The sequence below is a fragment of the Phycodurus eques genome, chromosome 13 (assembly GCF_024500275.1).
Source record: "Phycodurus eques isolate BA_2022a chromosome 13, UOR_Pequ_1.1, whole genome shotgun sequence".
NCBI lineage: Eukaryota > Metazoa > Chordata > Actinopteri > Syngnathiformes > Syngnathidae > Phycodurus > Phycodurus eques.
The window spans coordinates 9,633,208-9,659,600 of NC_084537.1; the positions used below are offsets into that span (position 1 = coordinate 9,633,208).

At 39.9% G+C, this 26,393-nt stretch overlaps 1 protein-coding gene across 10 annotated transcripts in view; it reads left to right on the forward strand.

The window, feature by feature from the left end:
* The window catches only part of eif4g1a (eukaryotic translation initiation factor 4 gamma, 1a), a 58,819-nt gene extending 36,609 nt beyond the window's left edge, over window positions 1-22,210 (forward strand). For 7 of the 10 annotated variants that reach the window (XM_061694887.1, XM_061694888.1, XM_061694886.1 and 4 more), the window contains 18 exons: window positions 697-816; window positions 1,812-2,216; window positions 4,245-4,391; window positions 4,465-4,701; window positions 8,230-8,334; window positions 8,424-8,705; window positions 9,099-9,204; window positions 9,291-9,387; window positions 9,489-9,778; window positions 11,759-11,877; window positions 11,968-12,140; window positions 12,231-12,356; window positions 15,531-15,612; window positions 15,707-15,805; window positions 18,888-19,028; window positions 19,979-20,060; window positions 20,145-20,282; window positions 21,109-22,210. In XM_061694887.1, the coding sequence (XP_061550871.1) occupies window positions 697-816; window positions 1,812-2,216; window positions 4,245-4,391; window positions 4,465-4,701; window positions 8,230-8,334; window positions 8,424-8,705; window positions 9,099-9,204; window positions 9,291-9,387; window positions 9,489-9,778; window positions 11,759-11,877; window positions 11,968-12,140; window positions 12,231-12,356; window positions 15,531-15,612; window positions 15,707-15,805; window positions 18,888-19,028; window positions 19,979-20,060; window positions 20,145-20,282; window positions 21,109-21,290 (2,931 nt within the window). In that variant the 3' untranslated portion in view covers window positions 21,291-22,210. The remainder of the gene's footprint in view (window positions 1-696; window positions 817-1,811; window positions 2,217-4,244; window positions 4,392-4,464; window positions 4,702-8,229; window positions 8,335-8,423; window positions 8,706-9,098; window positions 9,205-9,290; window positions 9,388-9,488; window positions 9,779-11,758; window positions 11,878-11,967; window positions 12,141-12,230; window positions 12,357-15,530; window positions 15,613-15,706; window positions 15,806-18,887; window positions 19,029-19,978; window positions 20,061-20,144; window positions 20,283-21,108) is intronic. The other 3 variants (XM_061694890.1, XM_061694893.1, XM_061694896.1) reach the window with 1 other exon arrangement.
* The last annotated feature ends 4,183 nt before the right edge of the window (window positions 22,211-26,393 follow it).

Genomic DNA, 26,393 nt, shown 5'->3' on the forward strand with positions numbered 1-26,393 from the left:
GCTCTGATTGTGTGAGGGGATTAAAGTTGGCCCACTAGTATGGAACATAATCGCTTTAACACTTGGTATGTGTCATATGTTCACATTTATGATGTGTGGTAAGGATTTACAATGGGTATGGAAAGTATTCAGACCCACTTACATGTTTCACTCTTTATATAGCAGCCATTTGCTAAGATCATTTTAGTTAATTTTTTTCCTCATTAATGTACACACAACACCCCATATTGACAGAAAAAAATGGAAGTGTTGAATTTTTTGCAGATTTATTTAAAAAAAACTAAAATATCACACAGCCATAAGTATTCAGACCCTTTGTTGTGACACTCATATATTTAACTTGGGTGTTGTCCATTTCTTCTGATCATCCTTGAGATGGTTCTACACCTTCATTGGAGCCCAGCTGTGTTTGATTATACTGATCGGACTTGGTTAGGAAAGCCACACATCTGTCTATATAAGACCTTACAGCTCACAGTGCATGTCAGAGCAAATGAGAATCATGAGGTCAAAGGAACTGCCTGAAGAGTTCAGAGACAGAATTGTTTTGTGTTGTTACAACACAACAGTTCTTACAAAATTTTTTATACAGTTTGTACAATATTTTTATGCTATCCATTGCTCTTGCTCTCCCACAATATATTATGTTTAAAAGTGTGTTTAAAGACCTTAAAAATATTGTCTGTTCCATTTCAGGTAAACAAGACTCCACTGCGGCCTGCAGACCCAGTTCGAATGATGAATGTTGGGACAGATTTTACCCCCTCATATTTGGGGAACCTGGGCAGCAGATCTGTGGGAGGACCACGTGGACCAGTAAGTTTTTTTGCGTTTTACAATTGTAGCTCTGAATGTATAGAAAAGAGAGAAGCTGCTTTCTAAAAATAAATAAATCAATGAAATGGAATTTTCGCAAATGAGATTTATTTATTTTATTATTATTGTTTTTTTTTAATAGATTACAGCATGGTCACGGAACAAATTAAACTCATATCTCAATGCACCACTGTACTCCACAGCCCCATGTTGACTTCGCTGAATATTCTCATACATCCAGTAGTCAGAAGCAAAGGCTAATCTAGGCTAACCCTGCAGCTCTGCATGACATGTTACCGTATGTCCCATGATGTGAATCGGCCTGGTACGGAACTTTTCAGCCAGGAGTATCAAACGTGGGGCCATGGGCCAAAACCGGCCCACCACAAGGTCCAATCCCGCACGCGGGATGAATTTGCCAAGTGTGAAAATTATATAAAATACATTAACTGCAATTTTTCATCAAAAGTAACTTCTATTCTTATATCCATATTTAAAAATATATATACAATTTTAGATCATTTACAGTTATATTATAATCGTAATATGAAATCCTGTTCCATGGCACTAAACGTTGTGCTAAAATGATGAAAAGTCGCCTCCAAAAAAATCTACAAAATCAAATAAACAAAAATGAAGAGTCATCAATAAAATGCCAAATGATCTGTGAAATTATGCAATTTGTTTTGCTGTTTTGTCCCTCTTGATTTCAAATTGAATACTATCAGGCCCCTAAACACAAATGAGTAAGACTCCTATTAAACCTTCTAGCAGACATATGAATGTTTTCAGTAACAACGGGCTGCTCTTTTGGAAGTGATCATCAATCAATCAGCGTTAACTACAGCTCCAATTTCTTCTTAAGAATCACTCTCAGCTTTTATTTTTTACATTTGGGGGAAAAAATATTTTAACGGGGGCGTGTTCACTTGCTTTCATCCTCTGTAGCTGGATACCAACTTTTCTAAAATGTGAATTCTGTTCCACCTCTTTAGCCCCCCGGCCCGCGGCGTTCCCAGCAGGGTCAGCGAAAAGAGCCCCGCAAAATCATCACCAGCATGTCGCTCAATGACGACGTGCAGCTCAACAAGGCTGAGAAGGCCTGGAAGCCCACGTCTAAGAAGCCCAGCCGTGGGCGCAGCGAGGAGGAAGGGCCGGCAGCAACTGACGAAGAGTTAACCCCTGAGCAATCCCAAACGAAAGAAATTCTGAAGCGACTGCGCAGTATCCTCAACAAACTGACTCCGCAGAAGTTCCAGGAGCTGATGAATCAGGTGAAGGAACTGACCATTGACACGGAGGAGAGGCTGAAGGGCGCCATAGACCTCATCTTTGAGAAAGCCATCTTAGAGCCCAGCTTCTCCGTGGCCTACGCCAACATGTGCCGCTGCCTTTCAACGGTAAGTGGCGATCATGTACTGTGATTCTTACATTCATTCACTCCACTAAAGACTGAACTTTTGTGCCATGTGTCCAAGCGCTGATTCTTGTCTTGTTGTCACGGTTCGCAGTTCACAAAGTCATCTATTTGTAGGCCTGTCTCGATAATTACTATATCGACTTATCGTTCGATAAAGCAGAGCACATTTATTTATATAGTGCAATTCATTCACAAGGTAACTCAATATGCTTTACATGATTAAACGCATTTAAAAACAAATTAAAAAAAAAAACCAGCTTATTATAAAATGGACACAATAGTTTTTCCGTACTCAATAAACCACACAGTCGCCAGGTTTACATGGAGACTTTTCGTCGTTCTAATTGAAATCATTCCGATGGAAGATCTCTGGTCAACTGTTTACATGTGAGGGGATCTATTCCGGGTGCATACATGTGAAAAGCCGTGTGACGTGAACACTTCATCGTAAAAGTCACATCATCTATCAAGATGGAGGTCCGTCGTCTATTCAGCACAGTATTTGGGATTGTTTTCGGGTTAGGTTTTGATTTAAAATTTAAAAACAAGATCTCATCACATACGAGCTCTATCGGGAGCTGCCATATTTAGGTCGTGGGTAAATATCACCACGCATTTAAGTTGAGACGAAGCATGCGCAGACCGCTTTTCCAAGCTCTATTCTGAATGACTGTATACAGTACATGGCCAAAATTTTACTTCTGATCGGTTTGGCAAAAGGAATTTTCCACCCCTGTGAAACCGAATGAAATTCCATTGGGATTCGGCATGCTTATTCTGACTGAGATGTGTATATGGAGCATTTTCATTCGGTTTGGGCTTCTAAAACGATTATAATTGGAATGGAAGGGTCCATGTAAACCAGGCTGGTCTTACAGCTCTTTGTTATTTCAGACCCAGGGGGAATACATATCACAAAGTAAAGAAAAACAAGAAATAAATTTATAATAATAATAACAACTACACCAATTTTAAAAGCAAAAAAAATAATAATTATGATGGCAGGCCTTATTATTCATGATTTCAGAGGCATTAAAAAACAATATTGTTTACCGTGATAGTTTTTGGGACAACGAATTGTCTGGCGTATGGTGACAGGCGTACCTATTTGCATTCAATTTTGTGGAACCTATCCTCAAAAAACAAAAAAAAAAAAAAAACAAACAAAAAAAACCTTCATTTTAGTGGTCTTTCCATATCGCCCCAAGATGCCACCTGATGGTCCCAAAGCCCTACAAGTAGTAATCTGAGTCAAAGGAGTATGTTGAAGTGATGCATCTCTACTCAGACTAACATCTTTGTATGTCAGGGAGGAGCTAGGTTTAGCCTGGATTGGTAGTAGAAGTTAGGAGAGCCTTCGCCGCGTGTACACACAGAATTCTGGTGCATTTTTTTTATTGGAATTTTTTTTCAAAATCAAATAATCTGTAAACCATTTAATTTTTAAAGGTAATATATAAAAATTATTATTAAATGATAAACTCTTTTGGAATGAACATTTGTCCTATGTTTACAGTTTAAACAATGAATTATAATTATAAACATTGCAGGAGGGCTTCAATTGCTCGCGGTTTTTTTCCGCTATACCACAAACTGACCCCTATACAGTTGAGAAATTTTCAAGCTCATTTTAAAAATGGATATCATACAAATGATTAGGAAGTTTTAAAGTGCAAATGTAGTGAAAACTCTGTATTACCCAGGCTAAACTTAAATCCTCCCTGACATACAAAGCTTGTCTCAGTCGAGATGTATCACTTAAACATAATTCCTTCAATCCAATGTACTACCTTTCTATTAAATGGGATTTGCCACCATCTTATGGCATCTTAGTGTTTCAGAAAGCACAAAAAAACGCAATAGATGTTTTTCAGTAAATAATAACTTTAATGACATGAATAGGTAAATTTGCAAGTAGTGAACTGGGATTGTGCGCAGGATGTCTGTACTGTTTTTTTCTCTCATAGGAAGTCATTAAATATGTTACACTCACCCTCTCTTGCCTTAGTTGAAAGTCTCCACCACAGACAAACCAGGGTTGATTGTGACCTTCCGCAAACTGCTGCTCAACCGCTGCCAGAAAGAGTTTGAGAAGGACCAGGATGACGATGAATTCTTGGAGAAAAAGCAAAAAGAAATGGAAGCTGCTAAAGATGTAAGAAATCACTGCACCGGCTGCCGTTTCATCCACTGTGCGCCTTTTGACCCGCTTTGCGTTGTACCCGCAGGAGGAAGAGCGTGAGCGCATGCGCTTAGAGCTGGAGGAAGCCCGAGACAAGGCCAGGCGCCGCTCGATGGGCAACATCAAGTTCATCGGTGAACTCTTCAAGCTGAAGATGCTGACGGAGGCCATCATGCATGACTGTGTGATGAAACTACTGAAGAATCATGATGAAGAGTCTCTGGAGTGTCTCTGCAGGCTGCTCTCCACGATTGGCAAGGACCTGGACTTTGAAAAAGCCAAGGTTTTAAAGCAACACACGCACACAGACAGACACACACAGAAACAGACAGTATTTTTCTTTATTTATGTACACTATCATCGAAAGTGTTAAAAGATCGTTTTATTGAAAACTGGGTTTAAACGCTTACATTTAAATCATCCAGGGATGGGCAAACGATGACTAAATACAGCCGCTACCGTAATCCGGCCAACCGAGCATTTCATAGATACATTATCAAAAATACTGTATTTCTTTCCTAAAGTTGGTTCACATGTGAGTCACTGATGGTGTCGTGGTACACTCGCCTGACTTTGCGGGCAGAGTGGGTTCAGTTCCCACTCAGTGACGGTGTGAATGTGAGTCCAAATGGTTGTCCGTGTCTATATGTGACCTGCGACTGACTGGCAACCAGTACAGGGTGTAGTCCGCCTTTCGCCCGAAGTCAGCTGGGATAGGCTCCAACGCCCAGAGACCCTAACCAGGATAAGCGGTGTTGAAAATAGTTGGATGGTTAACATGTACATAATAATTAATAATAAAGTTCATGAGCCACACAATGAATAGGGTTGGGCATTGAGTTCAAGAACCGATTGGAACCGGGACTAAACTGAAACTTTAGTGAAGTCAATTGGGTGAGTGAAACAATAAAATACATCTCTGCCAACATTGAGGCAGCTCACAAGTTAAACGGTGGGTTGCACTCTTGGACTGATGGTTTTTAGCGTTTATTTTAATCATCAAACCAATTTAAGAGCTCATGACAGACACAAAAATAAAATATAAAATTACCATACTGGAAAAAAGTAGAAACAGCCGCATTACAAGCTTAGCATTGAGCTAAAGCTTCACCAAAGGTCAAACTCGCAACTTTACATCACAATGAATTAGGACAAAATTCACAAAAACTTTTCATAGTATCACAAACACTAACCTTGTCTCATCAGTGGGTAGATATAGGAATCAACGTTTTACAGAGCGTTTGGATCCATTCATTACTCTTTTTCTTGCGTCTCGTTTTACATTCGTTTTTACCCGGTGTCATCTGAAGTTGGTTTTCGTGCCAAAATGCTGAGTCCTACAAGCTGGAACAGGAAGGAGCCATCTCCACAGTGTTCCCACAAAGTTGGAAATGTCCAAAATATTAGCCCCTGAACTCCAGTGAAAGGATCTCTGAATGTTTCAGCATACTAAAAGATTTTGTACATTTCAAGTTTGTGGGAACAGTTTGGACATGGCCCCTTCCTGTTCCAATATGTCCATCAGTGCACAAATCAAAGTTCATAAAGACATGTATGAGAGAATTTGATGTGGATGAACTTGTCGGGCTTGCACAATCCTGACCTCAACCCTATAGAACACTTTTGAATGAATTAGAGGGGAGGCATAGAGCCAGGCCTTCTCGTCCAACATCAGTGTGTTGCCTCACAAATATGCTCCTGGAAAAATTGTCAGAAACTCACTCTTAAACCTTATTGAAAGCCTTCCCCCAAGAGTTTAAGATGTTATAGCTGCAAAATGTGGACCGATGTCATATTCAATCCCATGGATTAAGAATGGGATATCACTTAAATTCATATCTGAGTCAAGGCAGGTGAGCGAATACCTTTGGCAATAAAGTGTATGTGCATGAATGACTGGTGGAGGGCGAAGAGTGAGGTTAGAGGGAGAAAAGAGAGTGAGGGTTGAGGACTTTAAATGGAGACAACAGTCCAGAGCAATGGTGAGTGTGGTAAGGAAGTGAAGAAACAGATCCAAGGAGGTTGGAACAGGTGGAAAGGTGTCAGTTGTTTTATGTTACAAAAGAGTCTCTGCCAGGATAAAGGCCAAAGCTTATAAGACAGTGGTGAGGCCAGCCACTGAAGAGAGAACAGTACATATACATTCAACAAATACTTTATGAATTTGTTGCACAAGAATTAAATTAATTACAAATAATACCATTTAAAAATGTAATTCAAATGTTATCATTATATGAGGTGAACTAGATATACGGCATTATTAAAGGAACAAACTTCAGGTATTAAACTAATGTACTCAGATGTAGAAAAACTAATGCCTGTTATGTTAACTTATGTGTAAATAACATTGACTAAAACAAATGGATAAGGTCAGGAATGTGCAAATGACTGTACAGTATAATTGGGCATGAAAAGAAATTATTTTAAGTTCAATTCTGGCTGTACTGTTACCTGCTAAATTCTACTGTGCATGTACTGGTAGACGTCATACAAATAAAGTATACTTTGTGCTCTACTGAGCATTGTTTCTTTTCTGCTGCAGCTATTATAAATTGTTCAAACAATACAGAGAGGAAAAAATTGCGTGCTAGTTTTCACGTTACAAGTATTTTATTCTGTATTATTTCACATCGCAATATACATCAGGTTTTAAAAAAAAAATCTCAATGTTATCTCCCCCCCATATCATGCACCCCTAATACACAGGTAATTAATCTTCCTCTTATACAAATGAATTGGCCCATCTGTCAGTAAAAAAAAAAAAAATTTCAATGTGGGCCTAGAGCACAAATGCCCCCCCGAGCGCGCACACACACACACACCAGTTAAACAATTTCTTGTATTAACAGAATGCGTATTAAGTAGGGCTGCACGATATATTGTTTGAGCATCCTCATTGCGATGTACTTGTGCACAATAGTCACGTCGCAGGGGCCGCTGCAATGATGTTATACTTAATATGCAGTGACTCAACTGTAATATTAAAAATGACTAGCAGTGGAACCTGTTTGGACATGCAAATAAGATTTGCGCCGACATTACGGTAAACAACATGGGGAACAGCCCTGACTGTTATATACTTATCTCCTACAATAACTATGAAAGAGGACACAGAAAACTATTTATTCCAACTGAGTTTCCTGTATCGCTCTTAATAATGAAACTAATGCATGTCGCAGCAGATCACAGGAAAACAATTTATACCAACTGTGTTTCCTGTATCTCTCTTAAGAATTAAACTAATGCGCGTCGCAGCAGATTACATTTGTGGGGACAGGGAGGGGTGGAGAGCTATGGCTACTCTGAAGAGATAAACCTAAGGTATACACAACAATGTGAATCATTTAAACTAATGCACTCAATTATAGAATTATAAATCTATATTATGTTAAAACGGGTGTTTAAAATATCTGATTGATTTAAAAAAAATTTTAGGAATGTGGTAATGACAATAGAGTATAAATGGGAATGGAAAAAAAAAAAATTCAACTTCATGTCTGGACTGTGACCTACTCAATACTACAGTGCATTTAAATACTGGTAGACTTCACACAACTGACTGTTCCTATTTGCATTATTTTTCTACTGAAACTACTTTTCAACTGCCCAAACAACACAGAGACATGTCACAAGTATATCATCCTGTATTTTCTCCACATCGCACATATGTCGTAGGTTAAAAAAGAAATCGCATCAAGCATGTCTACTGTTTATCAATGAGCCATGAGAAGGCGCAGTCTCTTGCTAATTGTAGCCCCTTTGTTTTGCTATTAGGTTCCATGACTGAATTGTTTTTCTTCGTCCAATACAGCCCCGTATGGATCAGTATTTTAATCAAATGGAAAAGATCATCAAAGAGAAAAAAACATCATCCCGAATCCGCTTCATGCTGCAAGATGTCTTGGACCTCAGAAAGGTAAATGTTAAATCCTTGGTAGTGACACTAATCAAAGTCCACCTTCAAGTCTTTTGTATTATAACTGTCCTACGTCACCTCTGCTGCAGTGTAACTGGGTACCCCGTAGAGGAGACCAGGGTCCTAAAACCATCGACCAGATCCACAAGGATGCAGAGATGGAAGAGCACAGAGAGCAGATCAAAGTCCAGCAGCAGCTCATGTCCAAAAAGGACACAGGTGGAGGAGGTGGTGGCAGAATGGGTGGAGGTATGGGCGGCCGAGGCCCTCACACACCAGGTGGCAGGGGCAGCCAGTCCCAGGATGAGGGCTGGAACACAGTGCCCATTACCAAGAGACCCTACGACACCGCCCGCCTCAAGATCACAAAGGTATGAGCAGGGATTTTCCTGGCTCAAATTGAGGCAGAGGTGGTTCTGATCTATGGACTTTTTGGGTCAACGGACCTTTTATGGAAAGTGTTTACATGCATTTTATTGTCTTTTTTTTCTTCTTTTTCTTAAATCATAGACGAAATTACTTCATTGGATATTAAATGTAACAAGTGCATTTGTGTATAATTAAACTGCAAATTTAATCGACTAACTTAGCTAAATGTGGCCCTTTATAAATACCCTGTAATTTGCCGTTTTTGGTGATATCGTTAAAGATGTGGAAAAACTAATCTGTCCAATGATTTTTTTTTTTCACTGCACTCTGAGCTTTTGTTTTTTACAGCCCATATTTTAATTTTGTCAACCCCATGTCCTGTGCTTCCCTTGTAGCCCGACAATCCAGACCTCAACAATCAGCGGTTGGCTCCCTCAGGCAAAAGCTGGGGCAAAGGCAGCAGCGGAGGAATGGGAGTCAAAACTGCAACTGGAGAACAGGGTAAATTCCTTCTTCAAAATATACGACTCACGAAATGTTGTTTTGACTATGGGGATTCTCAATGTGTCCTATTCCTCCAATTATAGACTCTGGTCGTCCAACTACCAGCACCGTCAACCGCTTCGGTGCCCTCCAGCAGTCCAGCTCCTTGTCTTCAGACTCTGATCGTAGAGCTCCTCAGAGGTCAGCAGCGTTCTTATTTCCATCTCTTTTATCATTTGTTATCCCCCCCAGAAAACAGTTATTGTATTAATCACTGCTGCTCACACGTTTGCTGAAATCAGCAGGTCAAGCTCCAGCCGTGAGCGAGGCGGTGACAGAGACAGGGGGGATCGGGATCGCTTCGACCGCGACGACAGAAGCAGCCAGAGCCAAATCACCAAGCGGAGCTTCAGCAGAGAAACGGAGGAGCGGAGCGGAAGGGGCAGTGACGGCAAGCCCTCCAATGAGCCCGTGCGCCGCGTGGCCAGCATGACGGACAGCCGGGACAGAGGCAGTAGAGATAGAGGCAGCCGGGACCGAGGCAGCAGAGACCGGGGAAGCCGGGACAGAGGTCCAAGCAAAGATCTGCCAGGTACAAACATGACTGCCTGTTGACAAATTCAGGTTTGTTTGCCACTGTAGGAATGACATTTTGTCGTTAATCGAGGACCCACTTAACATAGATACTGCCACTGTTCCACAAAGCTATATAATAGGCGCGCACATTATTATTTATATATATGATATTTATTATACATTATGAACTTCATGTCAAAATTGCCGGGGTTAGAAAACTAGTGTTCCACAAGTCTTGATTCTAGGTCCACTACATAAATGTCAAAATTACTTAGATTGATAGATACAGTGGGTATGGAAAGTATTCAGACCCCTTTAAAATTTTCACTTTGTTATAATGCAGACATTTGCAAAAATCATTTAAGTTCATTTTCCCCCCTCATTAGTGTACACACAGCACCCCATATTGACAAAAAAAAAACTGAATTGTTGAAATTGTTGCATATTAAAAAACAAAAATTGAAATATCAGTCAGCCATAAGTGTTCAGACCCTTTGCTCAGTATTTAGTAGAAGCACCCTTTTGCACTAATACAGGCATGAGTCTTTTTTGGAATGTTTTTCACACCTAGATTTGGGGATCCTCTGCTATTCCTCCTTGCAGATCCTCTCCAGTTCTGTCAGGTTGGATGGTGAACGTTGGTGAACAGCCATTTTCAGGTCTCTACAGAGATGCTCAATTGGGTTTAAGTCAGGGCTCTGGCAGAGCCATTCAAGAACAGTCACGGCGTTTTTCTGAAGCCACTCCGTTATTTTAGCTGTGTGCTTAGGGTCGTTGTCTTGAGTCTGAGGTCCTGAGCATTCTGGAGAAGGTTGTCATCCAGAATATCCCCGTACTTGGCCGCATTCATCTTTCCTTCGATTGCAACCAGTCGTCCTGTCTTGTAGCTGGAAAAACACCCCCACAGCATGATGCTGCCACCACGATGCTTCACTGTTGGGACTGTATTTGAGTATTGCAGTGCCTAGTTTTCTCCACACATACCACTTAGAATTAAGGCCAAAAGGTTCTATATTGGTCTCATCAGACCAGATAATCTTATTTTTCACCATCTTGGAGTCCTTCAGGTGTTTTTTAGCGAACTCAATGCGGACTTTCATGTGTCTGGGGAGAGGCTTCCGTTGGGCCACGTGGAGTTTGCAACAAAAAAAAAAAAAACACCTGAAGGACTCCCAAGATTGTGAGAAATAAGATTCTCTGGTCTGATGATACCAAGATAGAACTTTTTGGCCTTAACTCTAAGCGGTATGTGTGGAGAAAACCAGACACTGCTCATCACCTGTCCCATATAGTTCCAACAGTGAAGCAAGGTGGTGGCAGCATCATGCTGTTGGGGGTGTTTTTCAGCTGCAGGGACAGGACGACTGGTTGCAATCAAAGGAAGGATGAATGGGCCAAGTACAGGGATATCCTGGACGAAAACCTTCTCCAGAATGCTCAGGACCTCAGACTGGCCCGAAGTTTCACCTTCCAACAAGACAATCACCCTGAGCACACAGCTAAAATAACAAAGGAGTGACTTAAGAATGGCCCAGTCAGAGCCCTGACTTAAACCCAATTGAGCATCTCTGGAGAGACCTGAAAATGGCTGTCCACCAACGTTCACCATCCAACCTGACAGAATTGGAGAGGTTCTGCAAGGAATACTGAATACTTATGGCTGTGTGATATTTCAGTTTTTCTTTTTTAATAAATCTAAAAGAATTTCAACAATTCCGTTTTTTTTCTGTCAACATGGGGTGCTGTGTGTACAGTACTTAAATGATTTTAGCAAATGGCTGCAATATAATAGTGAAAAATTTAAGGGGGTCTGAATACTTTACTGTGTATGCTAAATGAATGTCAAAATTGCCTGGGTTCTTGATAATGTAAGTGCCTGGTGGGCTGGATTAAAGAAGAGGGAGCGAGCAGTAGTTTAACCACCCATTTCTAGTTTTTAAGAAGCAAGGATTCAAAGTGGATTATTTTTCTTATTTTACCACCTCCTCACTTTTAGCAAAACGTGAGAGTGTCCCAGCGTCTCCTTCTCTTCCTAAACCAACATTGACGGAAGAGGAGGTGGAGAAGAAGTCCACTGCCATCATCGAAGAGTACCTCCAAATCAATGACTTGAAGGTACTAACATTGAATGGCGCCATTCATGGAATGCGTGTGACCTATTGTACAGCTCCAACAGCTCCATTTTGTCCTCTTCCGGTGCTGTAGGAGGCGCTCCTGTGCGTGGAAGAGCTCAACAGCACAGCACTGCTCTATGTGTTCGTGCGGCAGGGAGTGGAGTCGACACTGGAGCGCAGCACCAGTGCTCGTGAGCACATGGGAATGTTGCTGCACAAACTCATCGAGGCGGGGACCATGCCTGTTCTGCAGTATCTTAAAGGGTGAGGCCTGACTCAGTGTTAACCACCCCACATCAAACCAAAAAATAAAAACAAGTCAGATTTGAGTTGGTTGTGCGTTTGCTATCGCAGGCTTTTAGAGATCCTGGAGATTGCTGAAGATATGGCCATAGACATACCTCACATCTGGCTCTACCTGGCTGAAATCCTCACCCCCATGCTCCTTGAGGGCGGCATGCCAATGGGGCAGCTTTTCAGGTGATCTGAGGGACAGGGAAAAAACATTTGTGCTTTGCTTTTCCATCACATGATGATATCAGAATAATTTGAAGTAAACAATACATTACTCACAAAAAGTTGGGGATATTAGGCTTTGGGGTGAAATTTAAGGATGAACGTAAAATGTACAATAACTTTTACAAGCGATCTTAATTTGACCTTTGCTAAACGTTTAAATGTCCATCTGTTCAATGTTACATTATTTTTTTGCACAATTTGCTGTTGTCTAACAAGGAGGTGACGGTCAAATTCACAACAGGTGTCTTCCTTTTAAATTTCCAAGGAACGTCTACTTCTATGCCTTTCCGCGAGTCTTTCAGTCTCTAGCTAGGAAATTTTTTTTGGGTCCATTCTAGGGCTGTAGCTATCAAATATTTAGTATTCGAGTTTCCTGCTAAAAAATTTATAGTGTAATCAAGTATTCGGATAAATTATATTTTTGCTTGGTTAAAGACCAATTATGAATTCACACAAAAAAATGAGCTTGCGTTAAAAATGAACGAACAATTTTTTAAAATCATTTTAATTTCTTAAATTCATCTTGAGCAAACTATTTTCTTGTTTAGATATATTTTCAGTGAGACAAGAAAAAATTAAGTATTTTCATGACCATAGGGCGCACCGTATTAAAAGGCGCAGTCTCAGTCACTCAGTTTCTGTATTTAACACATACATAAATAAGGCACACCGTATTATTGGGCGCAGGCATGGTAAAACATACGCTATCTTAAAACATACGGTAGCATTCATGCACGCTAAAACAATGTTTTTAAAAAGGCAGCGGGAGCAAAACTGAGTTCGGTTCTACTTTATTGAAGTATTTAACAATGTAAACAGTGAGTTCGGTTGTACTTTGTTGAAATATTTAACAATGTACTCACGTTATTTTTTTATCAATCCTCATCCATCGAAGTCCTCATCTTCTGTATCCGAAATGAACAGCTGGGCAAGTTCTCCGACAAACACGCTGGGTTCCCTCTTTTCATTGTCAGAGTCAGTCTCGTTGCCGTGCGGCTCCTCAGCAATGATGCCGGCTTTCACGAAAGCTCGGACAACAGTCAAAGCAGATACCTTAGCCCAAGCATCCACAATCCATTCACATATGGTGGCGTAACTAGACCGGCGTTGCCTCCCAGTCTTAATTGCACTTTGTTTTTCACAGCGGCTGTGAGATGGGCGCGCATGGAGTCACAGATGAACAGGGACGGTGACGCGTGGAAACAAACATTTGTTCTGTTTACCGTACACCTCACTCAGCCACTTTCTCATTTTCTCCTCGTCCATCCAGCCCTTTTGATTGGCCTTAATGACTTCGGCTGGAAATCTTTCTTCAGGCAGCGTCTTCCTCTTAAAAATCACCATAGGTGGCAGTTCCTGTCCATTACCATGGCAACGAAGCACAACAGTAAAAGCCGACTTCTTGTGACCCGTTGTGCGTATCGCTACCATGGTGGTCGGTCCCCTTCTTCTCTACAGTGTGGTTCACCGGGATGTCGAAAGTGAGCGGCACCTCGTCCATGTTGGTGATGTGGTTGGGCTGGATGTCTTTATCGGCAATCTTTTTACTGCAGTCGGAGCGGAAGATGGCCATCTTTTCCTTGTAATCCGCCGGACGTTGCTGCGCCACGGTAGTCCTTGCCCAGAAGGATGGATGGTGCCGCTTCATAAATCGAAAGCACCAAGACGGACCTCCTTGAAAATGTTCAATTTTAATTTCGTCTGCAAGCGTTATTGCCCTCAGTCAAATGGTGACTGTAGAGACACTTTTCCCGGCTTTTCTTTGATCATTAATCCATTGCCACCTCTCCTTGTTTCCCCGGAAACTCCGCTTCGTCTTCTTGACTTGGCGAAGCTCGTTTTCCTGCTTCCTCCACTTGCGAACCATGGATTCATTGATCTTGAATTCTCTCACGGCTGCTCGATTCCCATGTTCCTCCGCGTAACTGATAGCTTGCAGTTTAAACTGTGCTTGGTAAGCGTGTCTGTCTCTTGGTAGGTGCTATTTTCAGGGGTCCTTAGCCAAACCAATGGTGTTTTGCACAATCCACACCCAGGCGCTATATATCTACTGGGAGCGTGCCTTTAGCGTACTCTGCCACGCGCACCCTTCCACCTTTACGTCCGCATGCTGTACTCAGTCACGTCCGCCTTTCCTCTGTATAAGCAGCGTGTCGGCAGGAAATGCTCCCAGTCAGTCAAGCAGAGCGCTTATCAAAGTCACACAACAACATTTACAGATTTTGGAACTCTGTGCACACATAAGGCGCGCCGCATTATAAGGCGCCCTGTCCATTTTGGAGAAAATGTAAGACTTTTAAGTGCGCCTTATGGTCGTGAAAATACGGTATAAACCGATCTCAGTTTAAACTTAGTATTTTTATTCTTCTTAGCATTCTTCGTAGGTATATATTTTTAAAAACCTTCGGTGTGTCCATATCCGATCTTTGAGATCGGAAATCGGTTTGATGTCAGCAAAAAAACGAGGATCGGACTCTTATCTAAAATCTCAGATTTTACCACTCCATGGTCCGCTCCAGCATTTCTATCCAGGATTACTCGGATGTCATGCAGAGCCCACGTGATCACATCTACAGGTTGCTAAGGTGCAAACATAGTAGCAAGGCGTAAGAGTGAATGTTGCTTGCTTAAAGTTGTTTATTGACACTCAAGTTGAAGTTCACTGTAAAACTAAACACACAACAAAAGAATAACACCTATTGAGTGTTCAAATGCATCACAGACTTTGTTTCTTTCTTCGTTTTTGTTCACAAAAATCACTAGCTCTTAGCTAACACACAATGAATGAAAAACACCACTGAATAGCAAACGAAAATTAGCATTGAAGTCGCGGGACGTATATCAGAATCAGAATCATATTTATTTGCCAAGTATGTCCAAAAAACACACAAGGAATTTGTCTCCGGTAATTGGAGCCGCTCTAGTACGACAACAGTCAATTGACAGAGAACACTTTTGAGGGATAAAGAAATTTGAGAAAAACAGTCACTGAGCAATAGTTGCAATAGGGTTGCTAGTTATCTGGTAATGCCGGTAAAAAAAAAAATTAAGATGTGGCCTTCATTCTCGGCGCTTCACACTGAAGAAACAAAAGATGCAGTGCAGAGGTTGATTGTGTTTTAATTGCTCCTTTAGGGAGATCTCCAAACCTCTCTTGCCTCAGGGGAAGGCCAGCATACTGCTGGTGCAAATCCTCCACTTGCTCTGCAAAGGAATGGTATGTTCTACATCGCTGCTCCTATTTTAGCTTTGTGAAGAACATTACGACAGGACTCGCCGACTGATTGCGAGTTTTTCTGTTTCCATGCTAGACTCGTAGTAAGGTTGGTGCAATGTGGAAAGAGGCGGGGCTGAACTGGAGTGACTTCCTATCAAAGAATGAAGACGTCAACAAGTTTGTCACCGAGCAGGTATGTTACACTCAAGTGGAGATTTGTTTTTCCTGGGGGGGGGGGATAAGATTTTTATGATATAAATATAAAAGAAAATGATCTTATGTTCGGAGGAAAAAATATAAAGATTCAAATGTTTTCCCAAATATATATATTTTATCATTTAAAAATATATCAATCATATTTTGTCTACATTCTATAATGTTGGTAATCATTTGTTTTATTTTTTATATGAAATAAAATGTTGAATTTAAATACATACTATAAAAATGGTCAATTATAAACATGATTTTCAATATTTTTATATTTTTGAGGCTGTTTGAAAGCATGCTAGTTTTATTTGAAAAATATTTAAAATATATGTATATATATTTAGAATTTAAAATGATATATTTATTTATTTATATTTATATACAGTACTTTATTTTACAAGATACCAGAAATAACATAAATGTGTGATGGCAAGTTCAGTATGGAATTCTATAAAATATTAGTGGTGTAACGATTCATTCATTATATCGATGGCTCGATTGCTACGATCCAACTGGATTGATCTGTGCTCGGCAAGTTAGCCTTCCTTCGTAAATATATTGATTTAAATTGTTTTAAAAGGTAATAAATTGGTTGTATTGATACTCTGAAATAACGCACTGGATTCATGCACGGCAGAATGTGTTGTATTTATATTTTTATACGTATAAAGAAAAACGCTTCTAATTCCTTATACTTAGCTTGACTTTTCAGTTAGCACAGGCTACTTTCTTCTTCTTCTTCTTCGTCGTCTTTGCTTCCTTTTTTATGTCCCCTATCTAGTCACTTCTTTCCGTAGTGCCCCTAGTGGTTGGATGAGACACCACAGCCTCTGTGTTTGTCTTGTTTTATATGCACTTTTAAAGTTTAAGACGTACCTGTCTGGTGGATGGCAGATGAGAAGAAGGCTAGCGAGAAATTATCTTTAACGATGCGTGTGTGAGACTGCTGGCAAATCACCATGCAATTTGAAGCCTTTCAAGGTGCTTAGCTTAGCTTGCTAGCCGCTAAAAGTGATAGCAGAGTACCCTCGAGCGGAAACTCAGACGAACAAGAGGAGAACCTTCGACAATGTTAACTACTGGATGCTGTTTCAGGCTCACGTTTGTGCTCCAAAGAGCAGGTTTGTTCATTTATTTACCTCTCTATGTATTATTAACAGTAGTCCTAAAAGATTTACCTCATGAAAATCTCAGTGCTTCGTTTCTAGCCATTACTATTTAACTGTTTAGAACAGGGATTCTCAAACTTTGGGTCCAGCTAGGGACACCTGACAGTGGATATATTTTTCCATGGACCCACTCATAATACTAACACCAATTAAACATCCATTTTCTAGGGAAAAAATGGCCCAACAATAAAACCATAGATGATGAAATATAAATAAGTTGCTGTTTTTCCCTTTGTTTTATTGCAAAGCAATACAATCAATCAACTTGTATTAAGCAGACTCATAGTCCAATGGAAAACACATACAGCACAGTACACTGTTAACACATAAAAACGAAAGTAGATCAGAAAAATCTTCATATTTAACGACCATAATTAGTTTTTACTAGACTTCACACGGAACTGATCAGCTTGATCGGCATCGGGCGATAATTAGCATTTAATGCTGATTGGCTTTGTCATAATTGATCGGCTCCGCAAAAGACATTGACTCTGTCTTGCTGTCGTGTACAGTATATTTTAATTCCAGAGCTAATTTATTTTTAGCCTTGTCGCATGTCTTTTGATGCAGTACTGTAAATCTGACAACCAATAAAGTTATCTACAAAAAAAACGTTGGGGGTGTGGGACAGACAACCCCTCGTAACGCAATGCCTGGATCAGACTACAGGACAAATTTGGTCTTTCACGATTGCACTATGTCAGACTACTGAAATAAAATATTTTATTCCGATACCACCTCATCCCGTCTTTTACGATCACTGGGCTTTATGTCAACTCAAACGCGACCGGATACACTCGTTACCATGTCGACGACAACATGAATGGATTGCACCGTGTGTATTATAAGAACAAAATTGGGAAAAAACGTGTGCTGGTGGTCACCGGTTCTTAGGAGAGGACTTTATTTCAGGGATTACTTGAGTTATGTTCATGTAATTTTAATACGATACCGGTCGCAAGCAGGTAACAAAACGTTCTGTAGCCTAGCAAGCTAGTGCCAGCACTAACGATTGTACTTAAACATGCCGGCGTTATGTCGAATCATGCTCTAAAGTTTTGGTGTGTGTGAAGTAATTTAATTACAATACAGTAATTTCATTACAGTAAGTTAGCACCCATTTTTCTGTCATGTAATGTTGGTTTGACCTGACCGATGAGAAAACATGACCTGACTAGAGAATAATACTTTTGAAGATACTCCGTATACAGTACACAAGTATATGCAGTAAATGGAAAAAGTCATTTGAATAGCCACCTTGCTCAATCTTGTGATCGGTTATTCTTTTTTTTCAACTCGCTGGTCTGTGATCTTCCCTAAAAATCCTGATCATGTAAAGCCTAGTTTTTACCCAATTTAAATAATTTCACCTGCACTGTCCAGTATGCAGGTATTTATTTCACAGCCACACTGGATGAATTTATGGCTAAAAGGTTACTGAATCGATTTCCATCCACTGAATTGTTTTGGATCGCATGATTATAAATGAACCAATATCGTCCCTGAATCGGCAACCACGAATCGTGATACGGATCAAATCCTTGCAAAAAACGAGTCGTTACACCCCCATAACCACCCCCAGTTGTAACTTCTTCTTATAGAGGCTCCTGTCCTCCACTCGTTACCTGTATTAATGGAACCTGTTTGAACTCGTTATCAGTATAAAAGACACCTGTCCACAACCTCAAACAGTCACACTCCAAACTTTAACTTTTAAGTGGAAGAACTTGCACAATTGGTGGCTGACTAAATACTTTGTTGCCCCACTGTATCCACATTTGTGAATCATTGGCTTTTACACATGCCAGTTTTCTCATGTTTGTTGTCAGCTGTGCTCAGTGAAGAGATGAAAGGGCTTATTCTGTACAATTATGAAGCAAATTTTTGTTACTCTTTCAGAAAGTGGAGTTCACAACTGGAGAGGAGCAGGAGACAAAGGAGAGCACGAAGAAGTCGCTGAGTGGGGAAGAGCTCAGGCAAGAGCTGGACCGCCTCCTCCGCGACAAGGCCAGTGACCAGCGGATCAAAGACTGGGTGGAGGTGTGTACTCACTTCTTTAACACTTTCTTACTAGTCGGGTCAAATTTGACCTGTTTTGACATGGAACCATTAAAAAAAAGTACCCTAAATGTCATTCTTTCAGCCTGAAATTTTGACTTTTGCTAAGGTGACCCAAAATACACACAATGAAAATCTTTAAAAATGTCGTTTTTGTACAGGTACTTATTTGTGCACATTGAGGCTCAGATTTGACCCTTGTCTAATAAAATATATTCAAGAATTATCAGTGTGTGTTAAATTTAAGGAAGATTGTGGGTAATGGTGGCGGTCTTGAAACTATGCATGCCATTGTGTATTTTTTATGCAACAGTGGTAACGGTGTTCAAGAGGGAGCTTGAAAGAGTGCTGAGAACTCTCTGCGTTCTCACTATATTTGCACAGGTTCTCACAAAAACAAGCACCTAATGGTCTTCCATGGATCATGGGAGAATCTCAATTGTTAATTTACTAATGTCAACAGGCTATTAAAACATTTTGAAAAGATCTGTAATACATAATTTGTTGTAGACAATTATTCTGCGTAGGGATGGCTGAGTACTTATACCAGGGTATCGGGCCAGTACTGGCCTTGTTTCAAGGTACTGGGTACTTCTGAAGACTTCGATAGCAGCCACTATTTAAATTTCCTCGTCAGTAGTTCGAGCTACACTGCGGCAGTTTGACACATCTGTGAATCATCATGTGCATCAGAAAGAGAGAGAGGTATTTGTTCACAATTCCTTGTTAATTAAAATTTTGGATCAAAAGCACTAGTGGTATCTGTAGCCGGTATCAATAAGTACTCGAGTGAATACTCTTTCTAGGATTGTTCTGGGAAAAAAAGTGGTATTGAACATACTGTGTGTGCAGTGAAAAGTATGTAAATGTGGGGAAAATAATGAAGGCTACACCTTATCCTCTCATCTGACAACCTCATGTCTTGTCCTCAGGCCAACCTGGATGAGCAGCAGAGTTCCTCCAACCAGTTCGTACGGGCACTCATGACCACTGTGTGCCAGCTGGCCATCAGAGGTATTACGGCGATGCTCTTGTTTGCCGCTTTTTTTTGTTTGTTTGTTTGAAAAGTCCTCTCCTTCATCGGCGTCTGGCTTCCAGGTGACCCATACAAGGTGGACGTGCCGCTGATCGACAACAGAGCCACTCTGCTGCAGGGGTTCCTGAGTGACGAGCAGAAGGAGCTGCAGGCGCTCTATGCCCTGCAGGCGCTCATGGTGCAGTTGGAACAGCCTGCAAGTGAGTCTCCCACTTACTCTCCCCTGCTTAATGGCATCACTATTAATGAGACTTCATTAGGTATGCCTGATGTCCAATCAAAGAGCTAGCACCAACATAGAGCTCATATAGATGGGGGTCCTCGAGGCTTTGAGGCAGTTTGTGCAGTGTCGTAATCTGTTTTTAAAAAATAACTGATGGTCATCTACAAGTCTCAATGCTAGGTCCACTACATGTCCCATCTACTTGTTTTGCTATATTTAAGCACAGTGTTAATGTTCAGACTGTGCATCATATTAGTGTATTACAATAATTAATATACAGTGATATGACTTTTGAGTAACCCAAGTTTTTCTAGATTTGAGCTGTCGCTTGTCCAATATTTTTGTCCCGTGTTGCTAGCAAAAATTTGAAAAGGAGAGTGCGCTTCAGACCCTCCACTACTAGATGGCGGCAGCAATTTGGCAGACATCAAACACTTCTTCAAAAAATATCCAAGTTTGCTTGCTTAAAACTGTTTATTGCCACTCCCAGATATTTAGTGTAAAACTAAACATAAAACAAAGAATTACATCTTGTGTATTTAACCAAACCACACTACTTTGCCTTACAAACGTCTGCTATCTTAATGCTAACAAACAATGCAAAATGACAGTTATGCACCTTAAAACAATTTTAAAACATTTGAGACTGATTAATTGCATTTCCATTTATTTCGTTGTGGCAAGATGATTATGATGTTATGGTGGTCCTCAGAGAGCCAAGTATTTTTTTTGTGGTACTTTGTATCAAGAAAATAGAGAAGCACTGAAATGAAACTTGACTTTGTGGCCATTTTCCCATGCAGACCTTCTGCGCATGTTCTTCGACGTGCTGTACGACGCCGACGTCATCAAGGAGCAAGCCTTCTACAAATGGGAGTCGAGCAAAGACGGGGCGGAGCAGAACGGCAAAGGTGTGGCCCTCAAGTCGGTCATTGGCTTCTTCGCTTGGCTGCGCGAGCCTGAGGAAGAGTCCGACAAGGACTGAACGCCGCTGCCCTCTGTTGGCCAGGAGGAGGAGGAGGTAGAGATTCAAGGGACGATCTTGCCGGCGAGGCAGACTCAAAATCGAAATCCTCAATGAGGATAAATATCTTTATTCTTTTCTTTGTTTTTGAGGGATGGACTCAAAAAAAACAATCATTTCTCTCCTCCCTGCCCTCTCTTTTCCTTCTACATTGTTCCCCACCTACCAACCTGCTCTCCTCGTGAATAAACTTTGAAAGTAATTCAACAGGATGGCTCATGGAGGTTGTGATATATCCCCCCCGTCACCCCCCATAATCACTCAGAAATTTCGCCACACTGCAGACTGACGGGCTATTTTGGTTGTTGTTGGTTTTTTAGCCGATCTGTGAGATGATTGTCGGTAGTAGGTCGCCCAGCATGACTTAAGTGCGTTTCTAAAAAGCGACGTCGCCTAGTCAGCTGGCTTCCTGTTTTTTGAGGGGGTGTGCTTTTTCTTCCTGGGATTTTAAGACAGATGCACACAAATGTGGTGTGATCTCAATGCTTCCTCATCATCACACCGTCTTTTTACCTCCGCTGCGGAGGGCCACTTCACCACCCAATCGCCATTAAAACTTGAAATCTACAGAAATTGACTTGATGAATTATATAAAGTTAAAGCAGAAAATATCCGGAAGCCTTTTTCTACATCAAGTGGGAAACTCCTTTCTGGAGCATTCTGTAAATATATATTAATAAAAACTTTTTTTGTGGTTATTTTTGAGATAATGCAGTTGTCCGGATGCAGAGAGGTGCTTTAGATAATCCTTTGATTATTAGTTTTATTGGAATTTTGTAAATATATTTTTTTGCTTTCTTTATTTAAGAAATTATGGCTTCTTTTGCATCGGTAACTGGAAAGATGAGGAACATTGCAAATAAAGGACTTATTAAGTTGCACTGACGTTTTTTTTTCTGACCCTGAAGAACCAGTCATCTTGGGAAGCTGCTCACAACTTTCTTTTTAGATTGCTGTCAAATCACTTCTATGCTCCAACAGTACAGTTGTACTGTACAGTAAAACTATTGTACAGTACAGGTGCAGCTCAATAAATTAGAATTAGAAAACAATGTATTTTTCATTCAATTCAAAAACTCATATTCACTACACAAAGTGAACTATTTTATGATTTTGTTTATTACTTTGATAATTTTATTTTACAGCAAACGAAAACCCACATTTTACATCTCCCTAGAGATTAGAATGTTTACATAGTTTAAAAAATATCTTTATATGGAAATGCCGTTGGAGTCTACCTTCTGAAAGGTATTCTTGTGTTGAGTTTCACTTTTGGAATTGAAATGCTCAAATACAATGAACGCTCCAACAGTATTCTAATTTATTGATATGCATCTGTTTGTAAAGTTGGACGTGTGACACATTTAAAGTCGTAAAGCATTTATGGACAGTGTCAAAGTCGCTTTGGGGTTGTATATGTACGAGATAATCCAGTCCCCTCCAAAGGTATTGAAACAAGGTCAATTCCTTTGTTTTTGTTGTATACTGAAGATGTGGGTTTCAGATCAAAAGAAGAATATGAGACAAAAGTTTTGAATTCCAGCTTTTATTTCATATTTACATCTAGATGTGTTAAACAACTCATGACAGAGCACCTGTTGTTTGAGGCCACCCACTTTTCAAGTGAGCAAAAGTATTGGAACGTGACTGATGGGTGTTTTCGAGTTGCTCAGGTGTTGCCTTTTAGATTGATTGCTTAAACCTTAGATAGTGCTTGTTTTTGGCTTTGGGTTTCACCTGTGAAAACTGCATTTGCTATTAAGCAAAAATGAAGACCAGAGAGCCGTCTATGGGAGAAAAGAAAACCATTTTGAAGCTGAGAGGAGGGAAAATCGATCAGAGCTTTTGCACAAACATTGGGCATAGCCAATACTAAAGAAAACCTACTGGTGTAACAGCAGTTGATGACAGAAAGGTGTGAGTTGAGGGGTGAAGGTATCACAATCCACTGTTCGAAGAAGACTTTGAGAGAAGAAATATACAGGCCATACCACAAGATGCAAACCACTCAATAAAAAGAATCGGAAGGCCAGATTGGATTTTGCAAAGAAGTACAGAGATGAGCCACAAAGGTTTTGGAACAAAGTTTTATGGACTGGTGAGACCAAGATAAACCTTTACCAAAGTGATGGAAAGTCCAAACTATGGAAAAATAAAGGATCTGCTGTAATTGCTAGAGGACTCTGCATCTTTTTGCACAATTGTCCTAAAAAGAAAAATAATTGTACCGGCATTACCACATTACTGGCAACCTTTTATTGCTCAGTGACTTTTTTTCTTTTTATAAATGTCTTATGTCTCAAAAGTATTCTCTGTCAATTAATTGATTGTTGTCGTACTAGAGTGGCTCCAACTACCAGAGACAAATTCCTTGTGCGTTTTTTGACGTACTTGGCAAATAAAGATGATCCTGATGTAACTCATGATGGTAGGAGCAGAATGAATTCTGAAGTCTACAAAACCATTTTATCTGGCAATTTACAGAAAAATGCATCCAAACTAATCGGCAGAAGCTTCATCATGCAACAAGACTGACCCAAAACTCACTGCCAACACAAGAAAGGACTTCAGGGAAAAAAGTGGAAGGTCTTAGACTGGCCAAGTCAGTCACCGGACCTTAACCCAAAAGAGCATGCATTTTACCTCCTGAAGAGGAGACTGAAGGGAGAGACCCCAGAAACAAACAAGAACTGAAAATGGCTACAGTAAAAGCCTGGAAAAGCATTTCAAAGGAAGAATGCAACAGTCTGGTGAAGTCAATGGGTCGCAGGCTTGATACAGTTATTGGAAGTAACGGTTATGCCACCAAATATTAAATGCTATTCACTTAAGTTAATTTGTTTGTTCCAATACTTTTGCTCACTTGAAAAGTGGGTGGCTTCTAACAAAAGGTGCTCTGTCCTGAGTTGTTTAACACATCTCGAAGTAAATACCATGAAATAAAAGCTGGAATTCTGAACTTTTGTCTGTCATCTTTTGATCTGAAACCCAAATGTCTTCACGATACAAGAAAAACAAAGGAAATGACCTTGCCGTTCCAATACTTATGGAGGGGACTGTTGCTGAAAATTGATGAGAATAAAGTTGTATATTTTCCAGGTAGTTTTATTTTTTCGAGATTAAAGTTGGAATCTCAAAATAATAGTTGTATACTTTTGAGAAAATGTCATATTTTGAGTTTAAAGTCTTAATATTACAAGGATGCTGTAGTCATATTTTTGGAAAAGAAAAGTTGATGCACTTAAAATTCACTCCAAATATGAGTAGCTAGAAAATAAACACATTCTCGTAATATTACGACTTCATCTGATAATTGTACTATTCAACCTAAAAAATATTTTGCTTTAATCTCTCCGACTTTTTTTTCTAGAAAATACGCAACTTTATTCTCAAATTAGATTTTCTCAAAACTACACAATTCTGATCTTAAAAAACGAGCTAGAAAAATTATAATTTAATTGTAAGGATACGGATTAATTCTAAATACTTTTTCCCGAAAACACATTTCTTAATGTTATGACTTGAAAATCATAATTTTAAAAAAAAATATGCCTAAAATGTTTTTTCAGATAAAAGGAAACTTTAAAGCAGAAATGTTTCAAGCAGTCGTCTTTTTAATCTTTTTTTAGATTACAGTCAGAATTCCATGAGAATGCTTTTATTTCAAATGTATTTATTCTCACAATAGTCATATTTAAAAATATATATACTTTTATCTTGTAAAATTACGACTTTAATCGTAATGGTATTAGTAATGTACTACATTTGTCTCAATGAAGCTCCTCAACTCACTTCAACATAGTTCCTTGGCACCAAGAAGCCACAATATAGCGGCAAAGTGTTGCATAGTTCTCCTTAACTCACTTTTAAGTTTCTTGCCACACTGATGCTACAAGATGACAGCAAAGTTCTACTTTTGTCTAAAATGAAGCTCCTCAACTTGTTTCACCATAGTTCCTAGCTTCTTTTCAAAAATATGTTTTGAAACAAAATAAATTCATCACTTTCAAATAATGACGCTAGATTACAGCCACGCAACAAACTATTTTGCCAGAAATTGCTAGAAACCCACTTTAAAAAGGCCAAAAATGTACCAAAGTTACCACAGGCCTGTAAAATAAACATAGCAGTAATGGGGATGCTGGTTAAAAACACGGCGTCCATAAATTGTGATACATAGATTTAACCAATGATAGCAGTGCGATCAGTTACAGTTTTGGATTTGGTGACCATCCGACGGGGGCCCAGACGAGCAGGCTTATGTCAATTGTTTAATCAAATATGTCTTTGCTTATCCATCATCTCGAATGTTGAGATACGAGTGCCTTGACTTGCGGGTTTTTCGAGCTATGAGGTGTCGCGAAGCAAATTTTGGGGGGCTTTAGATACAAGTGAGAATTTGAGGTATGAATGCACTTCAGACCCCCACTGCTATAGATGGCGGCAGCAAACATCCCAACATCCGCCCACCATCCATTCACACTGACTTTGTTGCAGTGGAAGGACAACATCAGTAGGTGGCGGTAATGTGCCATTAGTGTTGTTGAGTAGCTAATTACATGTAATGAGATTACATAATTTCAAAATGTATGTAATTATAATCCATTACAATTCTGCGAGAAAATGTAATTAAATTATAGTTGCTTTTGGAAATGTCCATGATTACAATTTTAGTTACATTTGCAAAATAGCTACAAAAGCACCCAAAGCATGTTTTCAAATCACTTCCTCCTAAAGCTGACGCTTGTGATTGGCTCCCTCTGGTCATGTCTCAAACATGACAGCCATCCATCCATTTGAAGCGCCACCTTGTGGTGCAATCTATGTTTATCTGGGATTTTGGAAAGGTTTGACTCATAGTTACACCTGAACACAAAAAGAAAATGGACTTTTGAACAGTTTCATCTCTTTAATTTCGGACTTTTTGTTATGAAACGTTCACTTGTCTGGTTCGTCATATGACGTGATATTAGCAATATAGTGATATATTGTGGACATTTGTCGTTAGGTAGTGGTGGGCAAGTAAAGCCTCATGAAGCACTGAGGCTTTCCTAACAAAAGACT